At 42.8% G+C, this 26326-nt stretch overlaps 1 protein-coding gene across 1 annotated transcript in view; it reads left to right on the top strand.

Moving 5' to 3' along the window:
• Window positions 1-3063: 3063 nt before the first annotated feature.
• KDM7A (lysine demethylase 7A) overlaps window positions 3064-26326 on the top strand; it is a 77640-nt gene continuing 54377 nt past the window's right edge. Inside the window, exon 1 of the mRNA XM_060107783.1 lies at window positions 3064-3257. Coding sequence (XP_059963766.1) covers window positions 3064-3257 — 194 coding nt within the window. The remainder of the gene's footprint in view (window positions 3258-26326) is intronic.

Here is a 26326-nt window from a genome sequence, read left to right as displayed (position 1 = left end):
GATGCTAACATCCTCACTGGATCCTATCAGGTGGTGCCTGATTCTGATTTGTCCCATGACTGATGGCCCTTGATCGCTTGATTAAGATGGTGCTTGCCAGACTTCTCCACTGTAAAGTTACTTTAATCCTCTTTGTAATTAGTAAGAATTTTGTGGGGACATACTTTGAAACTTTGTAAATATTCCAATCCTTTTCAATCTTTCAATTTATGTTATTTACATCTGTATGGTTTCCTATGTTATTCAATGTGTTTCAATACATTATTATTTTTTATTTTGTCCCAGATTTGGGACACAAGTTGGCCTGTGTCCTTTTGACATGCCCCATTATTCTTTGCACATGCCCTTTTTTTCTGGCACAACTAGGGCCTCTAGTCTCACCCTGTACTTCTCTTCTCCAGTCCCGGAATCAGCCGTTTTGCCAAGAAGAAAAATGGTGTTTAGCAGGCAAGATCTGGGCTAGATATACTCATCATTTCGTTGTGCCCCAGACCCTCTCAGTGGACAGAGTGTGCAGGTACTTACACACCTATATTTATTTCTATAAATAGAAATAGATTGATAGCTCCATTACCAGTTCACTACCGAAAGATTCCTTCTAAGTTTCTTTCTATATTTGTAATCTCTTCCTCAACAGTGAGAAATTGGCTCCCACTTTCCTTAATATATTTGCTCACTGGATCAATCCTCTTGTTCATAACCAACCTCCCATCACCACTGCCGCCTCCTGCTCTGCTTGGCTACCCTCCTCACTCCACCTACGGTGATATCCCAGGGCCAGGCGGCCCTTCCAGCATTGAGAACACCCCCTACCAGGCCACGTCCCTGTGTGTCCCTTCTCACCCCAACTCCAACATGATAGCTTTCACTGCCTGCTCTTCCATGACAACACACATCCTCTACAGTGTACTTTTAAAAATACATGATCTCTTCTGCTTATGATAAAGCCTCTGTGAGGTAGTTAAGGAATATATTATTATCTATAATTTTTCTTTGAGGAGATCTTCAAGGATCTAATTCAAGAGAAATGGAGTGACTTGCCCAAGGTCACACAGCTTCTACAAAGCAGGGTCTGAATGTAAGGCTCTTTTCACTACCTGAATCCAGGATGCCTCTAAACATATGCCAGAGTTACAGTAACTTTTCTTTTTTCACCAGTAGAAATATGTTTCGAACTCATTCCCTCTGTGGTCAACTCTGACTTCCAATTATTTCTTTTCCTGCAAAATATGTGACAAGCAATGGTGTGGTAGAAAAAGGACCGGTTGTAGAACCAAGACACTTAAAAACTTTAGCTCAAGACCAGATTTCAGATTTTAGGCAAGTTAATTACTTTCCTCAATCATAAAAAGGCTAGACTAGGGACTTCCCTGGTGGCGCAGTGGTTAAGAATCTGCCTGCCAATGCAGGAGACACGGGTTCGAGCCCTGGTCCGGGAAGATCCCACATGCCGCGGAGCAACTAAGCCCGTGCGCCACAACTACTGAGCCTGCAAGCCACAACTACTGAGCCCATATGCCACAACTACCGAGGCCCGCACGCCTAGAGCCCATGCTCCGCAACAAAGAAAAGCCACCCCAGTGAGAAGCCCGCGCACCGCAACGAAAGAGTAGCCCCCGCTCGCCGCAACTAGAGAAAGCCCGCGCATAGCAACGAAGACCCAGCGCTGCCAAAAATAAATAAGTAAAAAAAAAAAAAAAAAAGGCTAGACTAGATCAGTGGTTCTCTCTGCCTGGGGCTGAATGAGACGGGAGCTATAGGGATTTTACCAACGACAGAAATGCTTGCGAAATTTAGCTACAAATATCTGATTCCATAATTCCTATATATATGCATGTATATATATATATATATATATATATATAATTTTATTGAAGTATAGTTGATTTACAATGTTCTGTGATTCCATAATTCTTAACATCCCTTCCAATTCGCGTAATTATAACAAGGCAATCTATTTTTATTCGAAATGTGTTAGCTGTTTTTATTCTTACCAATCTCATCTTTCATTCAAATATATTTTATTAGTGGCCTAATTATGTGCCAAGTACCGTATTATCTGGTTTTTGTAGTAGTCCCTTTCCGAGGTGTCACTGTCATTTAGAATTTTATCCTTATCTTCCAAACTGGGAACTTGAAAATATTCGCATCTAAGTCGTGTTGTTTATAAACATGCCGGGTTCCTCTCCGGTCCTTCCTCCACCCACATTTCAAGGCTGGTCCCTCTCGGCTCACAGCCATTAAATGAATTCCTCTTGGGAACAACCTCCTTCACCCACCAGTGGTTCCATCAACACTAATTTCCTGGCCGGTCGGTGGGAATTCGGGTGGGACGTTTTGGAAGTTTGAATGACTCCCCAGCACACTCCTGCCCCACAGCAGGGCATAACCTGCTCGCTGTGCCGTTAATCCTAGGCTCGGACCCACGGAGGTCGCGGGGCGGCTGCTAATTGATTTAAGATTCTCCCCCAGTCGGGAGGTGGCCCTGGCGGGGCTCTAATTTCCTCGGTTCGCAGAGCCAGAGCACAGACGCAGCGTGCGCCGCTTTTCACTGCGCAGGAACTTCCCCGGCCCCTGCGTTCACTCAGAAACGCCGGAGCCGGCTGTTCGCACGCGCCCGCTGTCCTCCTCCCGGGACCGCGCTCCCCGCGCCACCGCGCGTGTCCTCAGGGAGCCTCTGCCTCCCTCCGCCTCCCCCGCCCCGCGTGCCCTTCAGCCTGTCCCTCCGCTGGGCTGACGCGAGAGGAGCGCGGCGCGCGCGCCGGCGGCAGGACGACGTGCGCGAGACGCACGGCCCCGCGCGGAGCGCCGGAAGGAGCCGGGCCGGGACCTCGCGCGTCGTGCGCGCGCCGCCGCCCGCTGCCCGCGGCCCCCTCCCCGCCACCAAGCGCCCGGCTGTGGCCTCGCGCGCGCGCACTGAGGCACCGCCGCCGCCGCCGCCGCCGCCGCCGCCGCCGCCGCGGCTGCTTCTCCGGCTGCTGCAGGAGGCGGCGCTGGCTGGAGGCTGCGCTCGCTCCAGTCGGCGAGCGGAGCTGCGAGCGAGCGTGTGTGTGTTTTTTAAAGATGGCCGGAGCGGCGGCGGCGGTGGCCGCGGGAGCAGCAGCTGGAGCCGCCGCGGCAGCCGTGTCGGTAGCGGCTCCGGGTCGGGCCTCGGCGCCCCCGCCGCCCCCGCCGGTATACTGTGTGTGCCGGCAACCGTACGACGTGAACCGCTTCATGATCGAGTGCGATATCTGCAAGGACTGGTTCCACGGCAGGTAAATAAGCCCCCTCTAGCCCCGCCGCCGCCGCCGGCCACCGGCCAACCGCCGCCTTCGCCGCTCCGACGGCCCGCGCCGCCCTCCGCCCGGCCGCCGCGCCGAGCGCCGAGGGGCCCCGGCGCCGAGCCCCCGACCCGGGCAGCGGGGCGCGCGGGGCCCCGGGCTCGCCGGGCGCCAGGCGGGCTACGGGGGCTGGTGGGATCGCCCGGCCGGGCGAAGAGTCGCCACAACAAACGGGAACAAAGGGGACCAGCCGAGAAGTTGGCAGGGGGAGACTGGGGCGAAGGGACGCGGCCGGGGTAGGCGCCGGCGGAGGCGGCGGGCGGAGCGCCGGCCCGGCCCGCCGCCCCTCGCCGCACCCGCAGCCCGCCGCCGCCCCGCCCGCCCGGGGCTCCCGGCCCGGAGTCGCCGCCCGGCCGGCCGCCGTGCCCGGCCGGCCGCCGCGCCTTCCTTCCGGGCGGCGACCGGCTGGCCACGGCCCGGGGTCTCCAGAAATTGCCCTCCTTCCCCCCGCCTCCGCCCGCGGGTCGCGGTCGCGCCCCCTTCCCCGGTCTTTATCAAACTTCCTCGGCCGCGGGGCGCTGAGACGGGGGCGTCGGTAGCGCCAGCCCGGCGGGGCTCCGCGGAGTAAACAGAGCAACAGATGAGGCACTCTCGGGGACTTGAAAGATGCCAGTCGGAAGTTCGGGCCGGGGGTCCCGGGCGGGGCGGCGGGGCGGCTCGGGTCGTGGCCTCCACCCGCCACCCCGGCGCAACCCGTCCCGGCGGGGGTGGAGCGGATGGAGTGGGCAGCGGGGCCCGAAGGGACAGCCTCTCGTCCCCAACCCCCCGCGTCGCCCCCGCGCCGCAGCCCAAACTTTACAAAGAGTGAAATTTCCCGTCGCCCGAGGGGCCGGCGACACCCGGGCCGCCCGGGGCCAGCGCCCGGGGGCCTGGTGCGGGCGAACTTTCGCCGGACAGTGGGGATTTCGGGTCAGGTGGCGGGGGCGGCGAGTGTCGCCCTCTGCCTCGGCCGCCGCCTGTGTTTCGGGTTTGACGTTTGTGAGAGCTTGGGCCGCCTCCGCCGCCGAGCCGCCGACTCGTGTGTTTTGTAATCAAAGTGTGAGGCTAATAAAGGGCGGCGCCACAGCCTCTTGACTCCGGCGTGGGAGGGATTCGCAGGCATTTAAACAAAGAAACTAGTTGAGGTTGGGCTCCCAAAGTCCTTATTTGGGTCTTGTGGCAAAGCCTGCGGTCACTTTTAGGTGATGCAGGTTTCCCGAGCACCGTTTCGTGTCGTATCTGGGTGAGAGTACGCTCGCGGGTAAGAGCAGATATGGTGACTGTGATTGTAGGAAGTGTCCTTTGATTGACAGCAGGACATTTAAATACAGCCTCCGCTCCCCCCCTCCCCAATTTTGCAGAAACGCTACACGACCAGGCCAGATGTCTTAGTCTCCCTCTACTGGACCTGGGAGAGAAAACCAGTTAAATTACAGCGTTCTTGTCAGTGTTTAGTGCTAGGTACAGTTGGTTTTATTTAATTTTCAACTACATCTAGTTTTAATCAGTTTTCAGGTTGCACAGTTCTGACAGCACAACAACAGAGGGGGAAAAAAACCACATCAAATTGTCACTGCAAAAGAAGGACAGCATCCTTATTTTGTATATCAGATAATCTTTTAATAGTCTGGTATATGCTGGGAATGTTATTGCAAATGTGCCGCTTTGTAATTAAGAATAAATTATCTAAAGATCTTTTTTTATTACTTGAAACCGATGTTTCGCCTATATTTTGATTGTATGTAAAACTGAAATATGAAGATACCAAGTCTTGCCAATTCTATTTCTACATCCTCTTTTCCCATCATAGGCAACCCGAACAGAGATTATCCAAAAATCTAGGTTACATATAGAATAAAACCCAAATCCCTGGTGATTATGTAAATTCTTATTTTTTTCAAAGAACTATTTTAGCTGCTTAAGAAATTTGCCCCATGGTACAATGTAGAGATTTGATAGGTTAATAAATTTTTGACTACAATTTTATTTATCTTAATTTAAGTAACACTATAACCATGAAAAGCTGCAGGTAGTTTATGGAGAGTTTTGTTAATACATTTAAATACAAATTCGTAAATAGGAGAAGTTGAAGAGAGAATAAAGAGGGTGTGTGTGAAGGAGGGAGAGCAGGGCCAAAACAAGTATGATCTCCTTTGTCACATAGATTTGTGTGACTTTATATCTGTGGAAGTGACTTTGAAAAGTGCTTTTTGAACCCAGGGCTTTTTTGACCAGCAATCCTTGATAAGTTAATGTGATTCAGATGTCAAAAGTTAGAAAATTTCGTGATAATGTCCTGCCATGCTTATTAGCAAGTTTAATTCTTAATGAAACATTGGTAATTTGGGGTCCATATGTTTTTCCTGTAATCAATATTTACTTTATTTATTGTACCACAAAATGAATGCTTTGTTGAACACAGCAAAATGTTCCTTAGGTATTAATTATTAAACAACTGTCATTTGCTTATGTGAGAATTGGCCCCTAAAGTACCAAAGTACAACTTTAACCCCCATGCTCAGCTTTCCTTTGGTTTCCAGGGATGGTTCATCTGCAGAAGAGAAAGAGAGGGTAGGAGGGTGGATACAGAGAATTGTCTTTCCTGGATAACTTCTTGGTACTTTTATTTTTTTCGAGTAGAAGAATTTTTTAAACTCAAGGAGTCAGTAGATTTTGGTATAAATTTGGGTTAACTCTGCCTGGAGTTTCTGACATCTGGAAATCCAAAAAGTTTTCGCCCTAATTTATCCTGAGTGGGAAGATCCTCCCTTGATGCTTTTTAGCCAGGCATGAGGGCAGATGGAACCAGCTTCCTCCAGGTTTGAGGCTTTTGAACTTTGACTGCATCCTTGGTGTTCAGGAATGCCAGTCCCTCAGTCTGCCTAAGCCTTTTCGGTAAGTGAGAGGGGAAAAGAACATGTGCCCAGGGTACAACATATAATTGATACCCTAGGGGCAGCAAGCTGAGGAATTAACAGGATTTTCCTGGGCAGGTTCCTTCCAACCTAGAGATGGAGTTTTTCCTCTCTGAGTCCTTGGTGGAAGTAAGACAAGTGGAGATCTTTCTTGACAATAGATGTCTTTCCATAGAGCTTTTATATCATTCTATGCAAAACGGCATCATTGCCCTAATTCAGTTGTATTATAATGTCTTTTGTCTCCCCATTATAATGTAAACACCTTTATTTATTAGTCTTATATTCATTTTGATTGGCAAAAGTAACATTGTAGAAAAGTTGGGAGGTACAGAAGAGAATCAAGAATATGAAATTACCCATGTCTTCCAGTGATTACCAGTATTTTAACATTTAAGGTATACGTATGTATTTTTAAAAATAAAACAAAACTAGGAATTTATTTCATGTATTCTACTGTTACCTATCGTTCATTAATGTATACTTTTTCCTATATCTTTAATGTTCTTTGAGAAACATTTTCAGTGGCTGCATAGAGTTTAATTTCATGGAAGCACAATACATTTCAAAATCATTCTCCTCTTGTTAGTTTTTTACTTTGTTTACTAGTTTTTCTTCTATTTCCTAATGATGGATGGTTGATTGACGTCCTTCTGAATAAACCATTGTTCAGCATCTCTAATCGTTTCCTTAGGATAAATCAAATGAGTTAATACATGTAAAACACTTAGAAGAAGTTCTGGCCCATGTAAATACTCAGTAAGAAATTTCCTTGAAGAAGAATTATTAGTCACAGGGCATAGATATTTTTAGGCTTCTTGTGCCTATTGCCAGAATGTCTTTCAGAAAGGTTATTTCAGTTTATACTCTCACCTACTGCCAACTTGCGTTTCCCTGGATTCTCACTAAGGTATTATTAACCATTATCTCCCTCCCCCCAGCCCCCCCAAAAAACCCCAAACAAACAAAAATGTTGCCATTCTGCAGATACCAAAAGACATACCCATGAACCCAGAAGCCCATTCATGGCAGCACTGTTCATATTATCCCCAAACTGGAGCAACTTAACTGTCATCAATAGTCGATTATATAAATTGTGGTATAATCATAAAATGGAATGCTACTTAGCCATAAAGAAGGAATGCACTACTGATGTATGCAACAACGTGGGTGAATCCCACGGATATAAGGTTAAACAAAAGAAGACCAACATGAAAGCATATACTGTTTGATTCTCCTTACATGAAGTTCAAGTACAGGCATAATTGGGTAGAAGTCAGACTAGTATTGATACTCACCTCTCTGGGGGTATTTACTGAGAGGAGGCTCAAGGGAGCTTCTGAGGTGCAGGAAATGTTCTATATCTTGGTCTTGGGTTGTTGTTGCATGAGTGTATACAGATGGAAAAGTTCACTGAGCTGTATGGGCACTGAAGGTTTTTTTAAAACTTTATGACACTTCAAACATTAAAATAAAAAGTTTAAAAAATTAGAAATTTGCCACTTTAGTAGCTGACACATAGTATTTTGTAATTTTATTTCATTTCTTTTTCCGGACACAAGGGACTGCCTCTTGTGTGTTATCGAGTATGATGTTGGCTTTGGCCCAGTTTGCAGTATGCCTGGCGCTGTTCTTGGTGCTAGGAATATAGCAATGAACAAAGCGAAGTCCTGGCTCTCCTGTAACTTACATTCTGTGGAGGTGGGGATGGTGGGGAGGTGGGACCCAGGAGTAAATATACATGACAAAGGGATGCTAAGTGCCGTGAAGAAAAATTGAGTTAGGAGAAGAGAGAGGACCGGGGGTGGTATAAGGCCGCTTTCATACGGTGTGATTATGGAAGGCTTTGCGAAGGAGCCATTTGAACCCTAGAAGATTTTGGATTTCGCTCAGAGCAAATAGTCAAATATTTTGAGTGGAGGAATAAACGATCTGACTTAACCTTTAAAAGGTTCACGCTGGCTGCTACATGGAGAAAATACTGGAGGGGGAGGCAAGGGTGACAGGCAGGTGAGTAAGAAAGCTATTGTGATAATCCAGGTGAGGGATGATTTTAAATGTTTGAGTGGTTTTGGTAATTTACAAGTGTCCTATATTAATTTTCATTCCTGAAGTCTGAATGAACGAAGAGCCTGGTTTATGGGGATGGAAGCATTTTACCTAGCATAATGCTACTGGAAAGGAGTTTCTCAGCTACTCACTCTTAGAGTCCCAGGAACTCAGCCGAACACTTATTGAATGCTTTACCAAGTTCTAGGCACTGTTCTAACTGCGTTAGCTGTATTAATTAACTCATCTAACTCTCACTGGAACCTTGCTGGGTAAGTGTTGTTATCATCTCCATTTTACAGATGAGGAATCTGAGGGTTGAGAGGTTGGTAACTTTCCCAGGGTTGCAGAGCTAGAAGGTCATAGAGCCAGACCTGATCTCTGTCTCTATCGTGGGGTGGGGGTGGGGGCGGGGTGTGATGCAGGTAAAACAGATGTGCCAGAGCTCCAGACAAATACATCTGTAAACATCTTCCTTTTTTTCCTTTATTAAAATTATTTTCTTTGGCGTAAATATGTTTAAAATGATCATAACTGCCTTGGGAACAGAGTATGAAATCAGTATTTGAAAAGTTTTATAATTAACTCTGTTTCATCCTTATTATAATGGATTTCTAATTGGAGTGTATTTTGATTTTTTTTTTTGATTTTTTTTTTTTAATGTTAAGGATGGGAATTATTTTTAAAATTTGTTTTATCTACGTTTCCGCTTAATGATCAAGTCTTTTAGTATTATACACTTAATAGGTGAACATGTATCTCCCTGTAAGAGACAAAAAGTCCATTTATTGAGTTGCTCAACATCTTTTTTTGATGTGACAGTTTATCATAGGAGAATCTATGAGTATTTTCTTCATGTGTTTCACTTATAATAGTATTCTACATATATACTCAGTTTTGCTCTTTGAACTAAAATATGTTGTGAAGTGCAGTCTTATCTCAGGATGCTTAGTGGCACTAACGTATAGTCCTCTCATCAAGCTTTAAAAAGTTTTAACCCGTCAGTTTGGGGCAGATTTCTGCTTGGTATGCTGTCATACATATCCTGCGTTCTCAGGTATGAAGTTGAGTTTACCGATCACCTAAAGGGGATGCATGCCTTTTTATTTGTTGATCTGACATGGTGGGGCTCAAGAATAAGAACAGAACAGGAGTACGTAAAGGAATTTGATTATAAAGCAAGCTTTGGTTGGTTTGAGCAGTTGAAACCCCACAATAATTTGCACAGTTTTTGAACAGTTGGTCAGTGCTGATGTTGCAGCTGCTACCAAGTGTCTAATTCTTTTTGGAAGTTACATTTCATTACTGTAGTGATTGCCTACTTACTTTTCCATTAATATTAATATTATACTTTTCCCATTAATTATGGTGTGAATAAATGGTAACATGATTTTTTTCAAAATTAATTAATTTATTTATTTTTGGCTGTGTTGGATCTTTGTTGCTGTGCGTGGGCTTTCTCCAGTTGCGGCGAGCCTGGCTGCTCTTCGTTGCAGTGGCAGGCTTCTCTTTGTGGTGGCTTCTCTTGTTGCGGAGCACGGGCTCTAGGCAGGTGGGCTTCAGTAGTTGTGGCTCGCGGGCTCTAGAGCACAGGCTCAGTAGTTGTGGCGCACGGGCTTAGTTGCTCCATGGCATGTGGGATCTTCCCAGACCAGGGCTTGAACCCGTGTCTCCTGCATTGGCAGGCGGATTCTTAACCACTACACTACCAGGGAAGTCCGACATGTGATTTTTGTATGTATTTGTGTGAGCCCTAGTTCCTTTTATTGGAGAATGGTTGTTAGAAACCAAGGTCTGGCACTCGGTAGGCTCGTTGCTTCTAGACGTTCTCAGTGGACAGAGCTAGGAAATACTCTAATCACACACATGCACACACACCTGTATTTGTGTTTATGTCTATTTGTATTAAAACCATAAAACTTTATAGTGATACGTTTGATTCTAATGTAACACCACAGGGTTCATTTTAAACTTACCCCTTTCCTTACTTACGACTTTGTTGACTAACAGAAATGCAGCTCTCATTATCTACAATATATTTATTTGTTCAATCCTACTGTATACATAGAGTACATAAAGTAGCTCTCAAATTGCTAACCCATACCTTTCTGAGAAACCCAGTTTGCTAAGTAGATTACAGTATTTGTATGTAGGTTTTTTTTTGTTTTGTTTTTGTCTTTAGCCTTATAGTATCTAGGCAGAAAACCGTTTTCTAAAGTTAACTTACTTCTTTTCTTCTACTTTAGTGTGTCATTTATTTGTAATATAGTTCAGGTTTATTTGTTACTGTTTATGTTGCATTTTGGATTCCTCCTCTGTCCTGGTTGGTTTTAATTGCTGATTTATGTTTTGGGTATGTGGAACATTACTGTGGTTCTGAGAAGCCAGAAGTCACCTGAAAAGGAATACTCAGAAGTGTCTTGCCCTCTTCACTCCTCCTCCCCGTCCCGGTCCCCCATCTCCCCGATCCCCACGAGTAATCACTCTTTAGTTTCTGGTTTATCCTTTCTGTGTGGAGTTTTTTGTTCGTTTTCCCACAAATGTGCAGATCCTTGTGTATTTTCTTACATCTACTTTTTTTACACTGTGTAGCATACGATAAATACCCTTCACTTTGCTTTTTTTTACTTAACGGTGTATACTGGAAATCGCTCCATGTCAGTTCATAGAGCTCTTCTTTATTCTTTTTAACAGCTGTATGGTACTCCTTTGTGTGCATGTACCCTGTTTTATTTACCCATTTTCTTGTGTATGGGCATTTAGGTTGTTTATCATATCTTATAGTTACAAACAATGCTGTAATGAATAACCTTGTGCATATGTATTTTCATATTAATGGAGGTATATCTTCAGGTTCGATTGCTAGAAGTGGGATTACTTGGTCAGAAGATTAAGTGCATTGTTATGTCAGGATTACCAGATTTCCCTCCAGAATGGTTGGACTAGCTTTCATTCCCACCAGCAGTGTAAGAAAGTGCAGCTTTCTCCACATTTTTGTCATCAGGATGCATTGTCATGTTTTTTTTTTTTTTTTTTTTTTTTTTTTCCCTTTTTGCGTTATGTGGGCCTCTCACTGTTGTGGCCTCTCCCGTTGCGGAGCACAGGCTCCGGACGCGCAGGCCCAGCGGCCATGGCTCACGGGCCCAGCCGCTCCGCGGCATATGGGATCCTCCCAGACCGGGGCACGAACCCGTATCCCCTGCATCGGCAGGCGGACTCTCAACCACTGCGCCACCAGGGAGGCCCCGGTTGTCATGTTTTTAATCTTTGCCAATCTGATAGGTGACAAATGGTATCCATGTTTTGATCTGCATATCTCTAATTACAAATGAGTTTGAACAATTTTTCATGGGGCTGAGGGCCATTTTCCTTCCTTCTTTCTTTCTTTTTTTTTTTTTTAAGAATCATCTGTTTATATATTCTGAGAGCCCCTGCATGTGTTTGAGCAAGCATAAATGGGATGGTTAATGGAAACTAGTTGAACGTTAAGATTCACTTACTGGCACGGACATACATACTCTACCAAATGTAAAATAGCTAGCTAGTGGGAAGAAGCCGCATAGCACAGGGAGAGCAGCTCAGTGCTTTGTGACCACCTAGAAGGGTGGGATAGGGAGGGTGGGAGGGAGGAGATATGGGGATATATGTATACTTATAGCTGATTCACTTTGTTATAAAGCAGAAACGAACACACCATTGTAAAGCAGTTATACTCCAATAAAGATGTTAAAAAAGAGAAGATTCACTTACTGGGTTGGTTTGTCATTCATCTGAATGTTGCTAGCCACCATGATGGTTTTGACTTTAATTTCAATTTTTGTGGGTTTTTTGGAGAAAATTTCAAACATAAACAGAAATAAATAGGATAGTATAATAGGCTTCCAGATAACCATCACTCCACCTTAGTGATGATCAATTCATTCATGAATTGTTTCATCTAACCCTGCCCCCATTTCCCTTGCACTTGGTGTTATTCTGAAGTGAACTGGTGACGTGTCATTATATCTGTGACTATTTCAGCATGTGTATCTATTAAGATAAGGCCTCCTTTAAGAAAAACTACAATACCTTTAAAACAACTAAAAATAATTGAAAATTGCATAATATCATCAGTATTCAGTGTTCAAATTTTCAGTTGTATCATAAATGTCATAATATTTTTTACTATTTTGGTATAGTAAATGGTAAATACAGTAAATTTTGGTATTGTAGTTTGAATCAAGGCCCACATAAGGTCCACACATTATGATTAGTTGATGTGTCTCTTAATCTGTAGCAGTGGTTCTCACTGGATGGGATTTCGCCTCCCAGGGGACACTTGGCAATGTCTAGAGACATTTTTTATTTTGGCAGCGTGATGGGGTGGGTTTGTCCTGGCTTGTCAGAGGTAGAGGGCAGGGATGCTGCTGAACATCCTGCACAGAGCAGCTCCTACAAGAGAGAATTATCTGATCCTAAATGTCAATAGTGCTGCTGCTGGAAAACCCTGATCTGTAGATTTTCCTCATGTTTCTCTTTTTTCCTTTGCAATTTATGTGTTGCAGAAAGTGGTTGTTTATCCTCTAAAGTTTTCCACTTTCTGGATTTTGCTTATTACATCCTTGCAGTATCTTTCAGCATGTTCCTCTCTTTCCTGTAAATTGGTAGTTGGAGCTAGACAAGCTTGATCAGATTCAGGTTTTTCCCGCCAAGAATATTTTGTAAGTGGGTGGTGTAGTCTTCTATCAGGAGGCATGACATGTCTGGTTGTTTCTCTTTTTGTCATGTTTGCTGCCATTGACCAATGCCAGTATCCATTCATTCATTCATTAGCAGTTGCAAAATGATATTTTAATTTTAAAATTTCTTCTTCATTTGTTAGCTGGAATACTTCTATAAAGAGAAAACTTTCCTTCATCTACTCCTTTGGTTACCATTTGTATAGGAGAGGTAAATTTAAACGCTTGATTTGGGCTTCCCTGGTGGCCCAGTGATTAAGAGTCCGCTTGCCAATGCAGGGGACATGGGTTTGAGCCCTGGTCTGAGAAGATCTCACATGCCACGGAGCAACTAAACCGGTGTGCCACAACTACTGAGCCTGCGCTCTAGGGCCTGCGAGCCACAACTACTGAGCCCGCGTGCCACAACTGCTGAAGCCCACGTGCCTGGAGCCCGTGCTCTGCAGCAAGAGAAGCCACCGCAATGAGAAGCCTGCGCACCACGACAAAGAGAAAGGTCGCCACAACTAGAGAAAGCCCATGCGCAGCAACGAAGACCCAACGCAGCCAAAAATAAAATAAATAAATTTAAAAAATAATGATAATAAGATGGGGGAATTCCCTAAAAACAAAAAAAAAACTTGATTCTTTCCCTTCATCACTAGTTTTGAAATTCATTGGCTCATTAGCATCCTCTATTGGTTATTAAAGGAAAAATTCAGTGTATAATTTTTATTAACTTTAAGCAATATGAAGTAAATTGATGAATTTTAAAAAAGGTCCATGTCTCCTGTGACCACATAACTTGTAATTAAAAAACAAAAACAAACCCCCAAAAATCTGTTGAGAAATTCAAGCAATATAGAAGGATAAAAAAGTGAAAAGTGAAAGTCTCTTGTCTCCTTCCTACAGTCCTCTTTCCCCAGTGGTAAACACCATTAACAATTTTGAATTTCCATCCAGATGGAAGGGTTCATATACGGTATACATGGTTTTGTACCTTGCTCTTTTTCATTTATTAAAATATTCTGGAGGTCTGGGAGAGCTTTTCACATCAGCATATACAGATATCTCATTCTTTTTAATGGCTGTGTAGAATTCCATTCTGTGGATTTACCATAATTTACCTGGTTCTCTTTTGAGGAATTCTTCAGCTGGTTTCTTTTCTCCCTCTCTGTCCCTCTCTCTCTCTTTTTCTTGTATTTACTTAACAGTGCTGCAATATATATATTTGTGTGTTTATCATTATTCTTGATGAGCATTTATGTATTCTTAGGGTAAATTCCTACATTATACATTTTGAAATTGATTTTAGCTGTAGTCCTATTTACAGTTTATTTTCTAAAGGGACTGTTGATCAAAGACAGGAAGCATAAGGAACACTGGTACTGAAATATAAGTTTGATGAACTTAAACGTACTAACTATGCAAATGTAAGATACTTCTTTACCAGTATGTAAGTTGCATTCATCTGGTAATTCTAATGCATCAAAAAATCATTGTTAGAGGAAATACAATGACATATCCAATTTGTATTTTATTATGGGGAGGGGGAAATAAAACTCTTTCAGAATGCTTTGTGGAGAAGTGCTGAACTCTTCCTTTGTAAACTGGAAGTGTTTTACTTGAGCACAAAACACAGAAATTCAAGCATAATATTGACTTCTATTTATCAGTTAGTAATCATAACAGTCTGTTATCATGCAGTAAATTATGAAACTGCAAAAGCTGGAGGAAGCTATACCATTGTAGGTAATTTGGTGTTTTTTAATGCACAAAAGCTGTTGTCAGATGAGTGGTCCTATTTGACAAAGAAATTGGAATGTAGTCCACTGTGGTCCTTTTGATTTATACAGTGTCCTATGGATACTTTAATATTAATAAATATAGAAAAGAAAAGAAAATGGTCCTGGAATCTGTCTGGAAGTCCTGGAGATATTCACACTGCCCAGGAATCCCACAGATTATTAAAACAAAACAAAACACATGAACAAAAGTCAGAACAATGAAGCGGTTTGGAAAGCGTCCTGACTGAGCCATTAAGTGACGAAGTATGGGGCAAAAGGTGCCCTCGAAGCAGAGGCTTTCTGGCCAGTTCCCATCAATGACTTCGGAAGCTTTCTGCGGTGACCGACCACAGGGGAGCATTCTCTCCCAGAGCCTGGGTTTGTGGGTTCCCGGGGCTTTCCTCTTCTCTGTGACCTCCTCCTACAGCGCCTCACCTGTCACGCACGCCACACTGTAGACATGTGATCGGTCTTTTTTGACTTTACTACTTTATGAAGGAACCTTGGGATATAAGCTGTCTGCAGATTAGAGGAACTCTAGTCTTTTTACTTAATTTAACTTTTCACAGGTCTGACTCATGTTCCTCTCTTACATTCTTCCTATTTTAAGGCTGGCTTTCTGTGTGTCTGGTTCTTGAAGTCACTTTCCTTTTTTTGCTGGCCTGTTCTTATTTTCTGCATATCGGAGGATCAACATTTCCTTAGATGCCATGGTTACTGGGAGAGCAGAGTCCCTTCTATTCGAGTCAGGGACTTCTTTCCTCACGCCTGCTTTTCCAACCATCCAAATGCCAAGTAGTCAGCACTGGGCTCTGCTTGCCTTATTTTCCTATTCTTGCCTCTCCCTTTGTGGGAGGAGAGATCAGAATCCCTGCTTTGAACTTGTTGTCTCATTTCTTGAACCCCTTGTTGGAAATGATTATCCTCTGAAAGCTCCAAAGTCTTTCACACACCTCTTTCCCTCAGAATCACCTCGTTGGGGCTGCCTGTCCCTTCAGGAGTGTTACCCAGGGAATCTACCCACTTACCTCCTGCCAGTTGCAGGGTGTTTTTTTTTCAGTCTTATCCTGGCCCCAGGGCTGCTGCATGATTCATTCACCAGTTCCAGTGCTTTGAAAGGTTCTTTTGTTTCTTTGGCCAGGAGAGAGGAAGACTGTGGTACAAGCTTTCTTAGGACTTTAAGATCAAATGATTTTAAGATATGCGTGACTTTTCTTCTTTCTTCACCACATCAGTGATTTTTGGTGTCACTACCACTGTCACATTTCAAGCTTTTATTGACCACCGTCATGGTTTGTGCCATATCTGTGTAGCACTTGTAATATTTATTTAATATTTTTCTTTAACACAACTTTAAATGGATTTTGGTTTTTTAAATTTAATTTTGTCCTAAACAGTGGTCTCTGTTAAATCATATGTTTGCACTGCTCACTACATATTTTAATATTTGTGAGAAAAGATATATTTATTGAGATAAAGAGTATTCATCATCTAAAATGTTTATGTGTAAGATTGTCAGAAGAGTGATGGTGATTGATAAAAGGGTAATACAGAGACAGGGAAAGGATACAGGTTTCTTTAATGGAAGTAAAGAGTTGAAGATCTTGACCAAATGAGAATGGCTCTATAAAGCAGGAGGCCCAGCAGAATTTGTCCCATTGGCAGGACAAGCTTCCCCGGCCTCCAGTTCTCATAAAGGTGCCCTGTTGCCAATGATGATGCCATCTGGGAACTGGATCCCATCAGGTTCAACCATTCTCATGGTGTTGACGGTGCTGGGGTCCTCTGGGTTCCTCCCTATTTTAATGGTGACCTTGCCTGCCCAGCAGGTGTGAGTAACTGCTCACAACCTCAGCATATTCCTCAGTATTTATGGCAAGATTGGATGACTTGTGGATCAGCTTCTTCTCTTGTGTGCCATCTTTCTAACAGTCTTCAAGCCTGCTTGAAGTCTGTTCCTCCAGGTATGCACAACTCTACACTCTGGTCGACCTTGAACTAGGTCAATAAAAAGTAACTAGAAGGTTTGTACACACCCACAGAAAGAAGGGATCCTTAAATGGTGAAAAGTAGCATATCAGTTTTGTCAAAATCGCATATAGTCTTCAAATAAATGACATTTTTTCCCTTTAGACATTTTTTATTCTAGCCATTGTTTTTGAAGTATCAGTGCTACACATCTTGCATTCAGTCATTTGTATGTGAGCCAAAGTTTGCTTTAGTATGGAGAGATCTATTTTCAGAATTAGGAAATTTCTGGAATTGTAATTTCAGGAAGAAAAGGAAACTGCTAAGTCATTGGAAATTATCCTTAGGTGTCTTAGATGTATTAGATCCCATCTCCTTTCCCCTATTCAAGGACATGACTTCAGCCTTACCCCCTCTCTCACAATATCATTGTTTCTCTCATTCGTGTGCAAATAATACATAACTTCATTAAAAAAAAGTCCTTGACCTTATATTCCTCCTTCAGCTGCAACCTCATTTCTTTTCTCCCTTTATAGCAAAATTCATCAGAAGAATTGTCCATATTTAATGCCTCCAGCTGCTTTTCTTCCCTTCTCTCTTGATCTAATTGAGGTCCCATTCTCTCTGAACCCAGTCCAATGGGGCTTTCGTCTTTACTACTCCATTGGAACAGTTCTTATCAAAGTTACCAATGAGTTTCACCTTAGTTGGCTTCTAGGAAGTCCCTGTACTGATTTGCCTCCTGCTTCACTCTTCCCTCCTCCCCCTCACTCCTCATTGCGGTTCCTTCTTATCTCCCTGATCTTTTGTCACTGGAGTACCGCAGGGTCCACTCCTCAATAGTTCTCTTTTTCTAGCGTTTATCTGGTCCCACCACTTCAGCTTTCATCTGTATGTGGATGATCCCTCCATTTTTATCTCCTTTGTAGACCTCTTCCCTCAGCTCTAGTCTTAAATATGTAGTTGCCAACTTACTGTCTCTACGTGGATGAATAGCAGGCATCCCATCCTCTAGTGTATCTGAAGTCAGCCTCCAGAGCTCCCTTCCTCAGCAGCTCTACTCACCCCATAGTCCTCTCCATCTCAGTCAGTGGCAACTCCTTCGGGCCAGAATCTTTGGAGTCACCCTTGCTTCTTCTCTCATAATCTGCATTACATTTTCAGCAAAACCCTTTATTAATAAAGGATTAATTAAAATCCTTTATTGGCTTACCTTCAGAATCTCACCGCTTCTCATCACTTTCACATCCCTTCCCTACATAAACTGAGATTATTACAGTAACCCCCTAACTAATGCCCCTCCTTCTGCCGGCACAGAAAACAGAGTAGTGCTTTTAAAATGTCAGACCCTGTGACGCTTCTGCTTGGAACCCTCTAAAGAATCCCACTCAGAGCAGAATAGCCTTCCTCTGGCCTGAAAGACCCTGCAGATGGTCCCGCACTCTCCGTCCGGCATCATCCCCTGCCACTGCTCCCTGGGGCTGTACTAGCCTCCTGTGTGTCTGTCTCCCCCCAATAAAATGTAAGCTTCAAGAGTACAGACACTTGATTTGTTGATTTTATCACCGCTCTATTTCCAGTGTCCTGATAGTGCTTTGAATGAGTGAATGATTGAGCCATAGAAGGCATTTGGGTTCATTTTACAGCATGAAGTTCATCTCTTGAGGAAGGAAAGCAGGTAGTGTCAAGTGCGTATTTTACCCACGTACAATACTGTGGCATACCGAACGAAGAAGAAACTAATATTACGGCCTGCATCTCCACCTGCTAACGTGCCTTTTCCCTGCTTTCACCGCCCATGCTTTACATTGCCTTCTAGCTGTCTCTACGTGACCTAATCTCTTCTACCTACCCTAGCTTCATTTGTTTTCCTTCCTCATTCTAAGACCCACCCATTTCTCAGAGTTTACCCTCCCTCTAACCCTCCCCCCACCCCTCACCGCAGGTACCTAAGTGTAATTTAGCGTAACACTTTCCTCTTCGGCAAAAATAATTTCTCTGGAAATTCCCTGGTCATCACCATGATTTCTTTCTTCATTTAAAAATAGTTCCTGAAGTGCTGCTTTCTCTGTGGAACTTAAAACAGCTAAAATATTTTAATCCCTTTTGTCTAAAAGACGATTGCCCTCTTCCCATCTGCTCTCCTGGTCCAGTTTCTGCACAGTGATCCAGTCTCACAAGGGATTCATGGTAGGTGAGCCCAGAGTTGAGGCTGCTCTCAGAGGTGGGACAGAATTTGTCTTTAAAACCCATCACTTTTATGTCTGTCTCTGGAACTGATATATAGTAAGTTGGTAGGAATGATTATTTCTCCCTCTGGAGAATTGCTGAGTTCCAGTGATGGTTTCCCACGTATACAAATCAGTTGTGGATTTCCTCATCAAGCTGGACTATTTTGTCCTTAATCTTTGTTCAGGAATTAAGTATTAAATATTACTTATTAATTAGTGATATTATTTACTTAGTCTATACCTATTGACCTCTAATAACTTTATTTATATGTATTTTATGTATATACTTGTTCATTATTCATCCCAGAGAGGATGGAGGAATAATAGACAGAAGGGTGAAGAACACAGTGAGTGTTAAGATGAGCGTATGTGTACAAAGAGTGACGAACACACGTCAGTATGTCTGCATATTAGTTTGGCTAGACTGAAACGCTGCAGAGGTCGCAGGTCTGCAGAGGCCCCATCCCTCTCCCCCGGCTTTCTGTGTTTCCATCTCTATCCCTAGCTCTGTCTGTGTCTCCATCTCTGGAATACTTCTTGTTGAAAACACTGGAGACTTGACCTGAGGGCTTTTTCTGGCTACAGGTGCTCAGCAGCTTGTACTTGAAGCGGGCTGGAAATTCTGAGGAGTTAATGCCTCTGGCTAGCCCTCAACCTTTGTCGATTAGGAGACAGTGGATAAATACCTAGCTTCCTCTTCCACTGCTGAGACCACCCTGAAGCCCCTTCTGCATAGCCTTCCAGATGTCCCCAAAGGGGCAAATGCTCGTGAAGGTGCCTGCTATGGCTTCCTCTCCTTCCCTGTCCCCCTTTTCCGCTCCCCTACCAGTGCTTCCAGTGAAGAGTGACCATAAGACAATTGGATTTGAAAGTAGAGTTTGGATTCCACTTATTAAATAGCAGATAGATTTTTTACATGATAGTCATGTTCATGTATTAATGCCTATATAATAAGTGTGTTTTCATTTACTTATGTCTGTGTGCAGATGCTTTGGGGCCATGACTCTCAAAGTAGAATATGAAAGCTGCTTGCTTACTTCATTGAATAGTTTTCTGGTACAACCTTGAAAAGATGCCTTGACTTGGAGTTTATGTGTGATAGGATTTTAATTTGAGGCTGTTTTAATTGATTTCTCCCTTCCTTTATTCCTTTTGAATCCCTACTTTTTAAAATGCTAGAAGCATTTCATAGTAGTAAGTAACCTTTTAGCCTGGGAACAACTGCAATAAAGTGTTAACATTTTACAGATTAATTAGCATATAAAAACTAGCAACAGCATTGCCATCTTTGGGGAATGTTATGGTCTACTTAAGTAAGATTTTCCTCTAACTGAAAGATTCTACTTGTGAAATGTGGCTGAGTATCCTAGAAAAGTTACTCAGAAGATAAAATTATTTTTTTTAAATTAATTAATTAATTATTATTATTATTATTTTTTTTTCTGTATCCAAAAATTTTAATGCTTTTATTCTGAATTCATAGGTCTCATTTCTTTTTTTTTTTTTTTCTTTTACAAATTTAATCAGTTATACATATACATATGTTCCCATATCCCCTCCCTTTTGCGTCTCCCTCCCACCCTCCCTATCCCACCCCTCCAGGCGGTCACAAAGAACCGAGCTGATCTCCCTGTGCTATGCGGCTGCTTCCCACTAGCTATCTACCTTACATTTGGTAGTGTATATATGTCCATGCCGCTCTTTCACTTTGTCACAGCTTACCCTTCCCCCTCCCCATATCCTCAAGTCCATGCTCTAGTAGGTCTGTGTCTTTATTCCTGTCTTACCCCTATGTTCTTGATGACATTTTTTTCTTAAATTCCATATATATGCTTAAATTCCATATATATATATTTTTTTGCTGTGTCGGGTCTTCGTTTCTGTGCGACGGCTTTCTCTAGCTGCAGCAAGTGGGGGCCACTCTTCATCGCGGTGCGCGGGCCTCTCACTGTCGCGGCCTCTCTTGTTGCGGAGCACAGGCTCCAGACGCGCAGGCTCAGTAGTTGTGGCTCACGGGCCCAGTTGCTCTGCGGCATGTGGGATCTTCCCAGACCAGGGCTCAAACCCGTGTCCCCTGCATCGGCAGGCAGATTCTCAACCACTGTGCCACCAGGGAAGCCCAGAAGATAAAATTCTTTATGTGTCAACTATTTTTGGAAGGATTTTAACAATATATTACGCTCTTCTTGATAGAATACTATATCATTTAATGTCTAACCATCATGGACCTTAGTTATTCTCTATGCCCTGTGAGCTGTTGGCATGTGTTGGACCATCTCATCTGTGCACTAAATTGCTCCAGGCCAGTGGGAGCAATTCATTGATAGTGTTTCACCTCCTTCCTTGCTATATCTTTTTCCTGATGTTTCTTATCTACTTTAACCAGTCCCCACTTCTGCTTCTAATTTTCTGTGTTTTCTTAACTAGAGAAAAACTTCAAGATTTTGATGGGAAACCTGATAAGAGGTCTTCTTAAATTGCCCATTCTGTCATTCTGAGACATTAGTATGGGCCTAGCCAGGAATGGAGTCAAGCTATGCAAAAGGGACTTGGCAAATATCATTTAAATAGTTTTGACAGGCAAGGTTATAATTTTTGAAGTCAGAGAGCTCATGGTGCTAGATAGTAGCTTTGAATTCTTACCTTAGGACAGAAGCTCTGTGGGGAAGGGTAGTCCTGGCTCATAGGTAATTTTGCCCAGAAGAAAATCAGATGGCTGGCATAGAGATACGGTGTATCTTGCTTCTTATGGAGATGGTGTATTTTGACGAAATTGTCAGCTCTTTAAAGGAAGGGTACACAGTCTTTAGGCTTGAGCCTAGAAAGTGCCCTATAAATATTTGTTAATTATATTGTGATAAGGGAAATCTGAGACAAACATCTTGATAAGTTTCTCTTAAGTTTAAAACGATAGTTTTAAAAGTTTTAGTGTGTTATCGATTATTGACTATTTTTGCTCAGGTGCTTTCCGATAATGTGTGCTGTAAATGCTTGGTAATGCTGTCACTAATTTGGTATCCTTTGTTGTTAAGGGAGTGGTTTCACAAAACATTTAATGTGCTGGTACTTTGTACCAATTGTAAAATTGTAAATTAAAAGAAAGTTTGTGAATTTAAATTGTAAAATTGTAACCATTATAATTATACAATATTAAATTTATAGTAAATTCTTCACAGCTGGTGAGTCTGAAAATTAACTTCTATAACACATTCCTAAGGTGGGAAGTAATAGCCCCCATCTAGGTCCCCATCTGGTAAGTGCAAAGTGCACATCAGTTTGTTGAATTCTCCAAAAGTCTTGCTGGTAAGTAAAGTGATTTGATCTTAGCCCAGCTTCTCCAGGCTTATTTGACTATGGAATCTTTGTGTGTGTACCCTTAACTCCTGTGGGATAGTTTAAGAAATGTTCTTTTAGAGAATGCTGTGTACGCAGTCTGCACTTTGTCCTTTCTGATTCTCACAGATTTCTGTCACCGTACAAAGGAAAACTGTTTCTCTACTTATAACACTTCTGATACCAAATGTGTGGGCTTCCTACACCCAGCAGTTCTCCAGTTCTCTACAGACACCAGCTGGGTATCCTACAGTTTAATTCAACTCTGACAGTAATAACCTGGAGTTAGTGTAGACCCCACAGGTTAAGGGCTCAGTCCAACAAATCTGCCCCCCCCCCCACTTCAGACACCAGTTACAAATAGTGGATTCCTGGGTTACATAAATTTCTGTCTGACTTGGCTACAAATTGGGGGTTTCCACGACCCCCTCTTTAGGTTTGATCATTTGCTCTAGTGGCTCACAGAACCCAGGGAAGACTTTACTTGCTATTACCAGTTTATTAGGAAGGATATTATAAAGGTTATAAGTGAATAGCCAGATGAAGAGGTACATAGGGGAGGTCCTGAAGGGTCCCACATGCTTCTGTCCCTTTGGAGTTTGGGGTACACCACTCTTCTGGCACGTGAATGCACTCACCAACACCAGAGCACTCCGAACCCCTTTGGGTAGGGTTTTTATGGAGGCTCCACTGTGTAGGCACGATTGATTAAATCATTGACCATTGGTGATTAACTTAATTCCCAGCTTCTCTCCCCTCCTTGGAGGTTGCGGGGTGGGGCTGAAAGTTCTCACTCTCTAATCCTGGTTGGCTCCTCTGGTAAACTCAGCCATCCTGAAGCTATCCAGGGACCCACCCAGAGGCATAAACTCAGGTGTGGTTGAAAGGGGCTTGTTATGAATAACAAAAAGACACTCCTCCGTCACTCAGGAACTTACCAGGGTTTTAGGTGCTCTTGCGCCAGGAGCCAGGGATGAAGACCAAATATATATTTCTCATTATATCGCTCTATCACCATGGTTTAGTTAAATACTAGTCCCCCGTGACACGATTCAAAGTTTGGTCATCACGATGTAGTAAGTGTGCAAATAAAATATAGATTTTGCGGCTAGCTCTTCAGCATGCAGGTCAGCAAGTCAGTGTGTCCACAACAGCTGGGCACCTGTTCTTCAGCTCACACACAGACAGGAAAGGGTGTTGTTGTACTGCTTCCTTGTTTCCCATTGATAAGCGTGACGTACTACAAAGCTGGGTAATCACAAGAGGGAAGTGGTCAATAAAGATGAAAGTCCAGCAAAGAACAAACAGTGATGTTTCTGGAAGTGAAATTTAAATTGAGCATAAATGAAATAATAAAATGAGTAACTGATGGTAGGAATGTTGACACTGCCACCATTTGAGAGATTGTTGATATGCAGCCAGGAGCACTTAGAGAAGGCAACCTTAAGAGCATAATGTTTTAAATTACAGTGTACTAAGTAAATGTTTTAGTAATTTTTCATTTCTCCATACATTATAACCAACAGTAAGAGAGTTTTAAATGTTTTAACAAACATTTTTGAAGCTCAGGGGACAACTGTAATTTTCCCATTGATTACGAAGATAGCTTTGCATAGTTTCAACTTGCATAATTATTTTTATGCTCCCACACTACCATGCAAAACAAGGACTGCCTGTATCTTTCTTGTATTTGCCAATCATTTCTCATCTGACCTCTAGTGGAAATAAAGAAGAATTACAAAGTGAACCTTGAGGAACCTATAATGATGTTATCTTCTGAATGGATCTAATAGGTAAAAACCCCTACATATTACACACTTAACACTTTGCCCTTACTGTATGTTTTGAAATAGGAAGGTCCAGTGTTTGCTGTTGACCTTTTCTGGACAACTCAGCACTACCCGTTTTTCTGTTGATGGGTACTTCTGATTTGTAATTGTGTTGAAGTTCTTTGAAATCTTCATGTAGGGATGTTTGTTAAGGATTATGTCAGGATTTCCATGATCCAAACTTCTACTCTTAACTCATCCTTCATTGAGAATGAGGAAGCCTGCTAAGGGTGTTAAGTAGTCCCCCTTAGAAACCTTAGTTTCTGTCCCAACAGAAAGTTCTCTAAGATGAATCCTTTCTCTTGGCTTCACTCAGAATGTAGTCTCTCCCCTTAGATTTGGGCACTGAAGACTGTTTACAAGAGGAGAAAGGTTATTAGGGAACTAGATTGGCTTGAGTTGACTCCTGTCCTTTGTAGTTGACTCATCACTAAGTGTCCTCAATATAAAAGTTTGTGACTTGCTGTTGTCTTTTATCCCAGGGTGTGATCTCTTAGCCGTGCATATATTAAATCTTCTGTAGGTGTCATTAGACCCTGGAAAATATAGCTTTCCTTGGCATGCTCACAATGGGAATTAAAACTGTCAGCTGGGTTGAAATGAAAATACATGATGGCTATTGGTTTATCTTTTAAAAAATCTATTTCTACTTATCTATTTAATCTATGTATTCTTTTAGTAGATACCCTACTTGAAAACTCAAGTTAACATAAGGATACTTAGAAGCTACAAGAAAGGAGAACAGAATAAATGGGCATAGTATATAAATCTAATGAACAGAGATGTTTTTTGCACAATGGGATTATATACCTGCGACTAAACTCGAACATTCAGGAATAATGCATCCTTTTTCATTGACAAAAAGTATGGATATTTCAAACTAAGATCCCGAAAGAAAAAGTCACCCATTATTTATTTTTTCCTCCTCACATCCATTTTCTACCCCTTTATATTTGCAAAATTCATATTTAATTTTGAGTATGATAGGGTATTAGCCAGGATAGTAGCCCAAACTAATGCCTCCCTAATGTGCTTGGAATTTCTGCTTTCCGTCAGTAAATATTCTGTGAGCGGGGACTTCCCTGGTGGCGCAGTGGTTAAGAATCCGCCTGCCAATACAGGGAACACGGGTTCGATCCCTTGTCCGGGAAGATTCCCACATGCTGCGGAGCAACTAAGCCCGTGTGCCACAACAACTGAGCCTGCGCTCTAGAGCGCCCCCCCCCGCCCCCCGCGAGCCACAACTACTGAGCCCACGCGCCTAGAGCCCGTGCTCGGCAACAAGAGAACCCACCGCAATGAAAAGTACGCGCACCACAACGAAGAGTAGCCCCCGCTCTCCGCAACTAGAGAAAGCTCGCGTGCAGCAACAAAGACCCAACCCAGCCGAAAAAAAAAAAAAAATGAAGGCAGTAATGTATATAATGATGGCACAGTTTTTAATTCCTTCCTTTATTAACTTAACATTTCCAAGCAAACGTTTATGTAATTGCTACTGTTTATCCTTTATCATTATGGCAAGTTTTTTCTCCCCTAAGATGATTTACAAAGTTCTTATTAAATTCTCACATAATATTCATTTTGGGATAGCATTTATTTGCTGTTTCACTGGTTATAAGTAGAAATGTAGTCTGTCTTCATGAAATAGCAGATGTTCTGGGCACCATTTGCACTATAGCGTTCCTTAGTCACTGTTGGCATACCTCAGGCATAGCCGGACCGGCAGAAAGTAGATTCCTAAAGAGGAGTAAGAGGGTATTAGTTTGAGAGATTGAAGAGCTCGTGGAACGACCACAAGGTGGTGAAAAGCAAATCTACTTAGCTTTTTGGATATTTCAGAAATTGAAAGCAGCTTTTCTTTCTTTAGAGCATCCTAGTGGAAACTATTACCTTCCTGAAATAATAGTTTGTTTATGCTTATTTGTAAAGATACTTTAATCCGTTTACCATTTACGTTGCCTACCCTGTGTACTCAGGTGTCAGATAGGGACAAGAATAAGCATGTTTTCTGTGCTCTAGAGGCAAGTAGTATAATGTTCAGCATGTAAATTGTATTTGAAGTATATGTTTCACACATTCATCTTGGAACAAATTTTATTAGAAGCATGTCAACAGAATTTTCAGCTTTTTAAGGGGTGCATTTTGTATCAGTGAGCTCACCTCTTGGTTCTTCAGTCCCTCTTATTTTCCTTACATGTTCTTTGTTCATTTCCTT

The sequence above is a fragment of the Mesoplodon densirostris genome, chromosome 9, assembly GCF_025265405.1.
Source record: "Mesoplodon densirostris isolate mMesDen1 chromosome 9, mMesDen1 primary haplotype, whole genome shotgun sequence".
NCBI classification, from domain to species: domain Eukaryota; kingdom Metazoa; phylum Chordata; class Mammalia; order Artiodactyla; family Ziphiidae; genus Mesoplodon; species Mesoplodon densirostris.
This window is presented reverse-complemented; position numbering and strand designations above follow the sequence as displayed.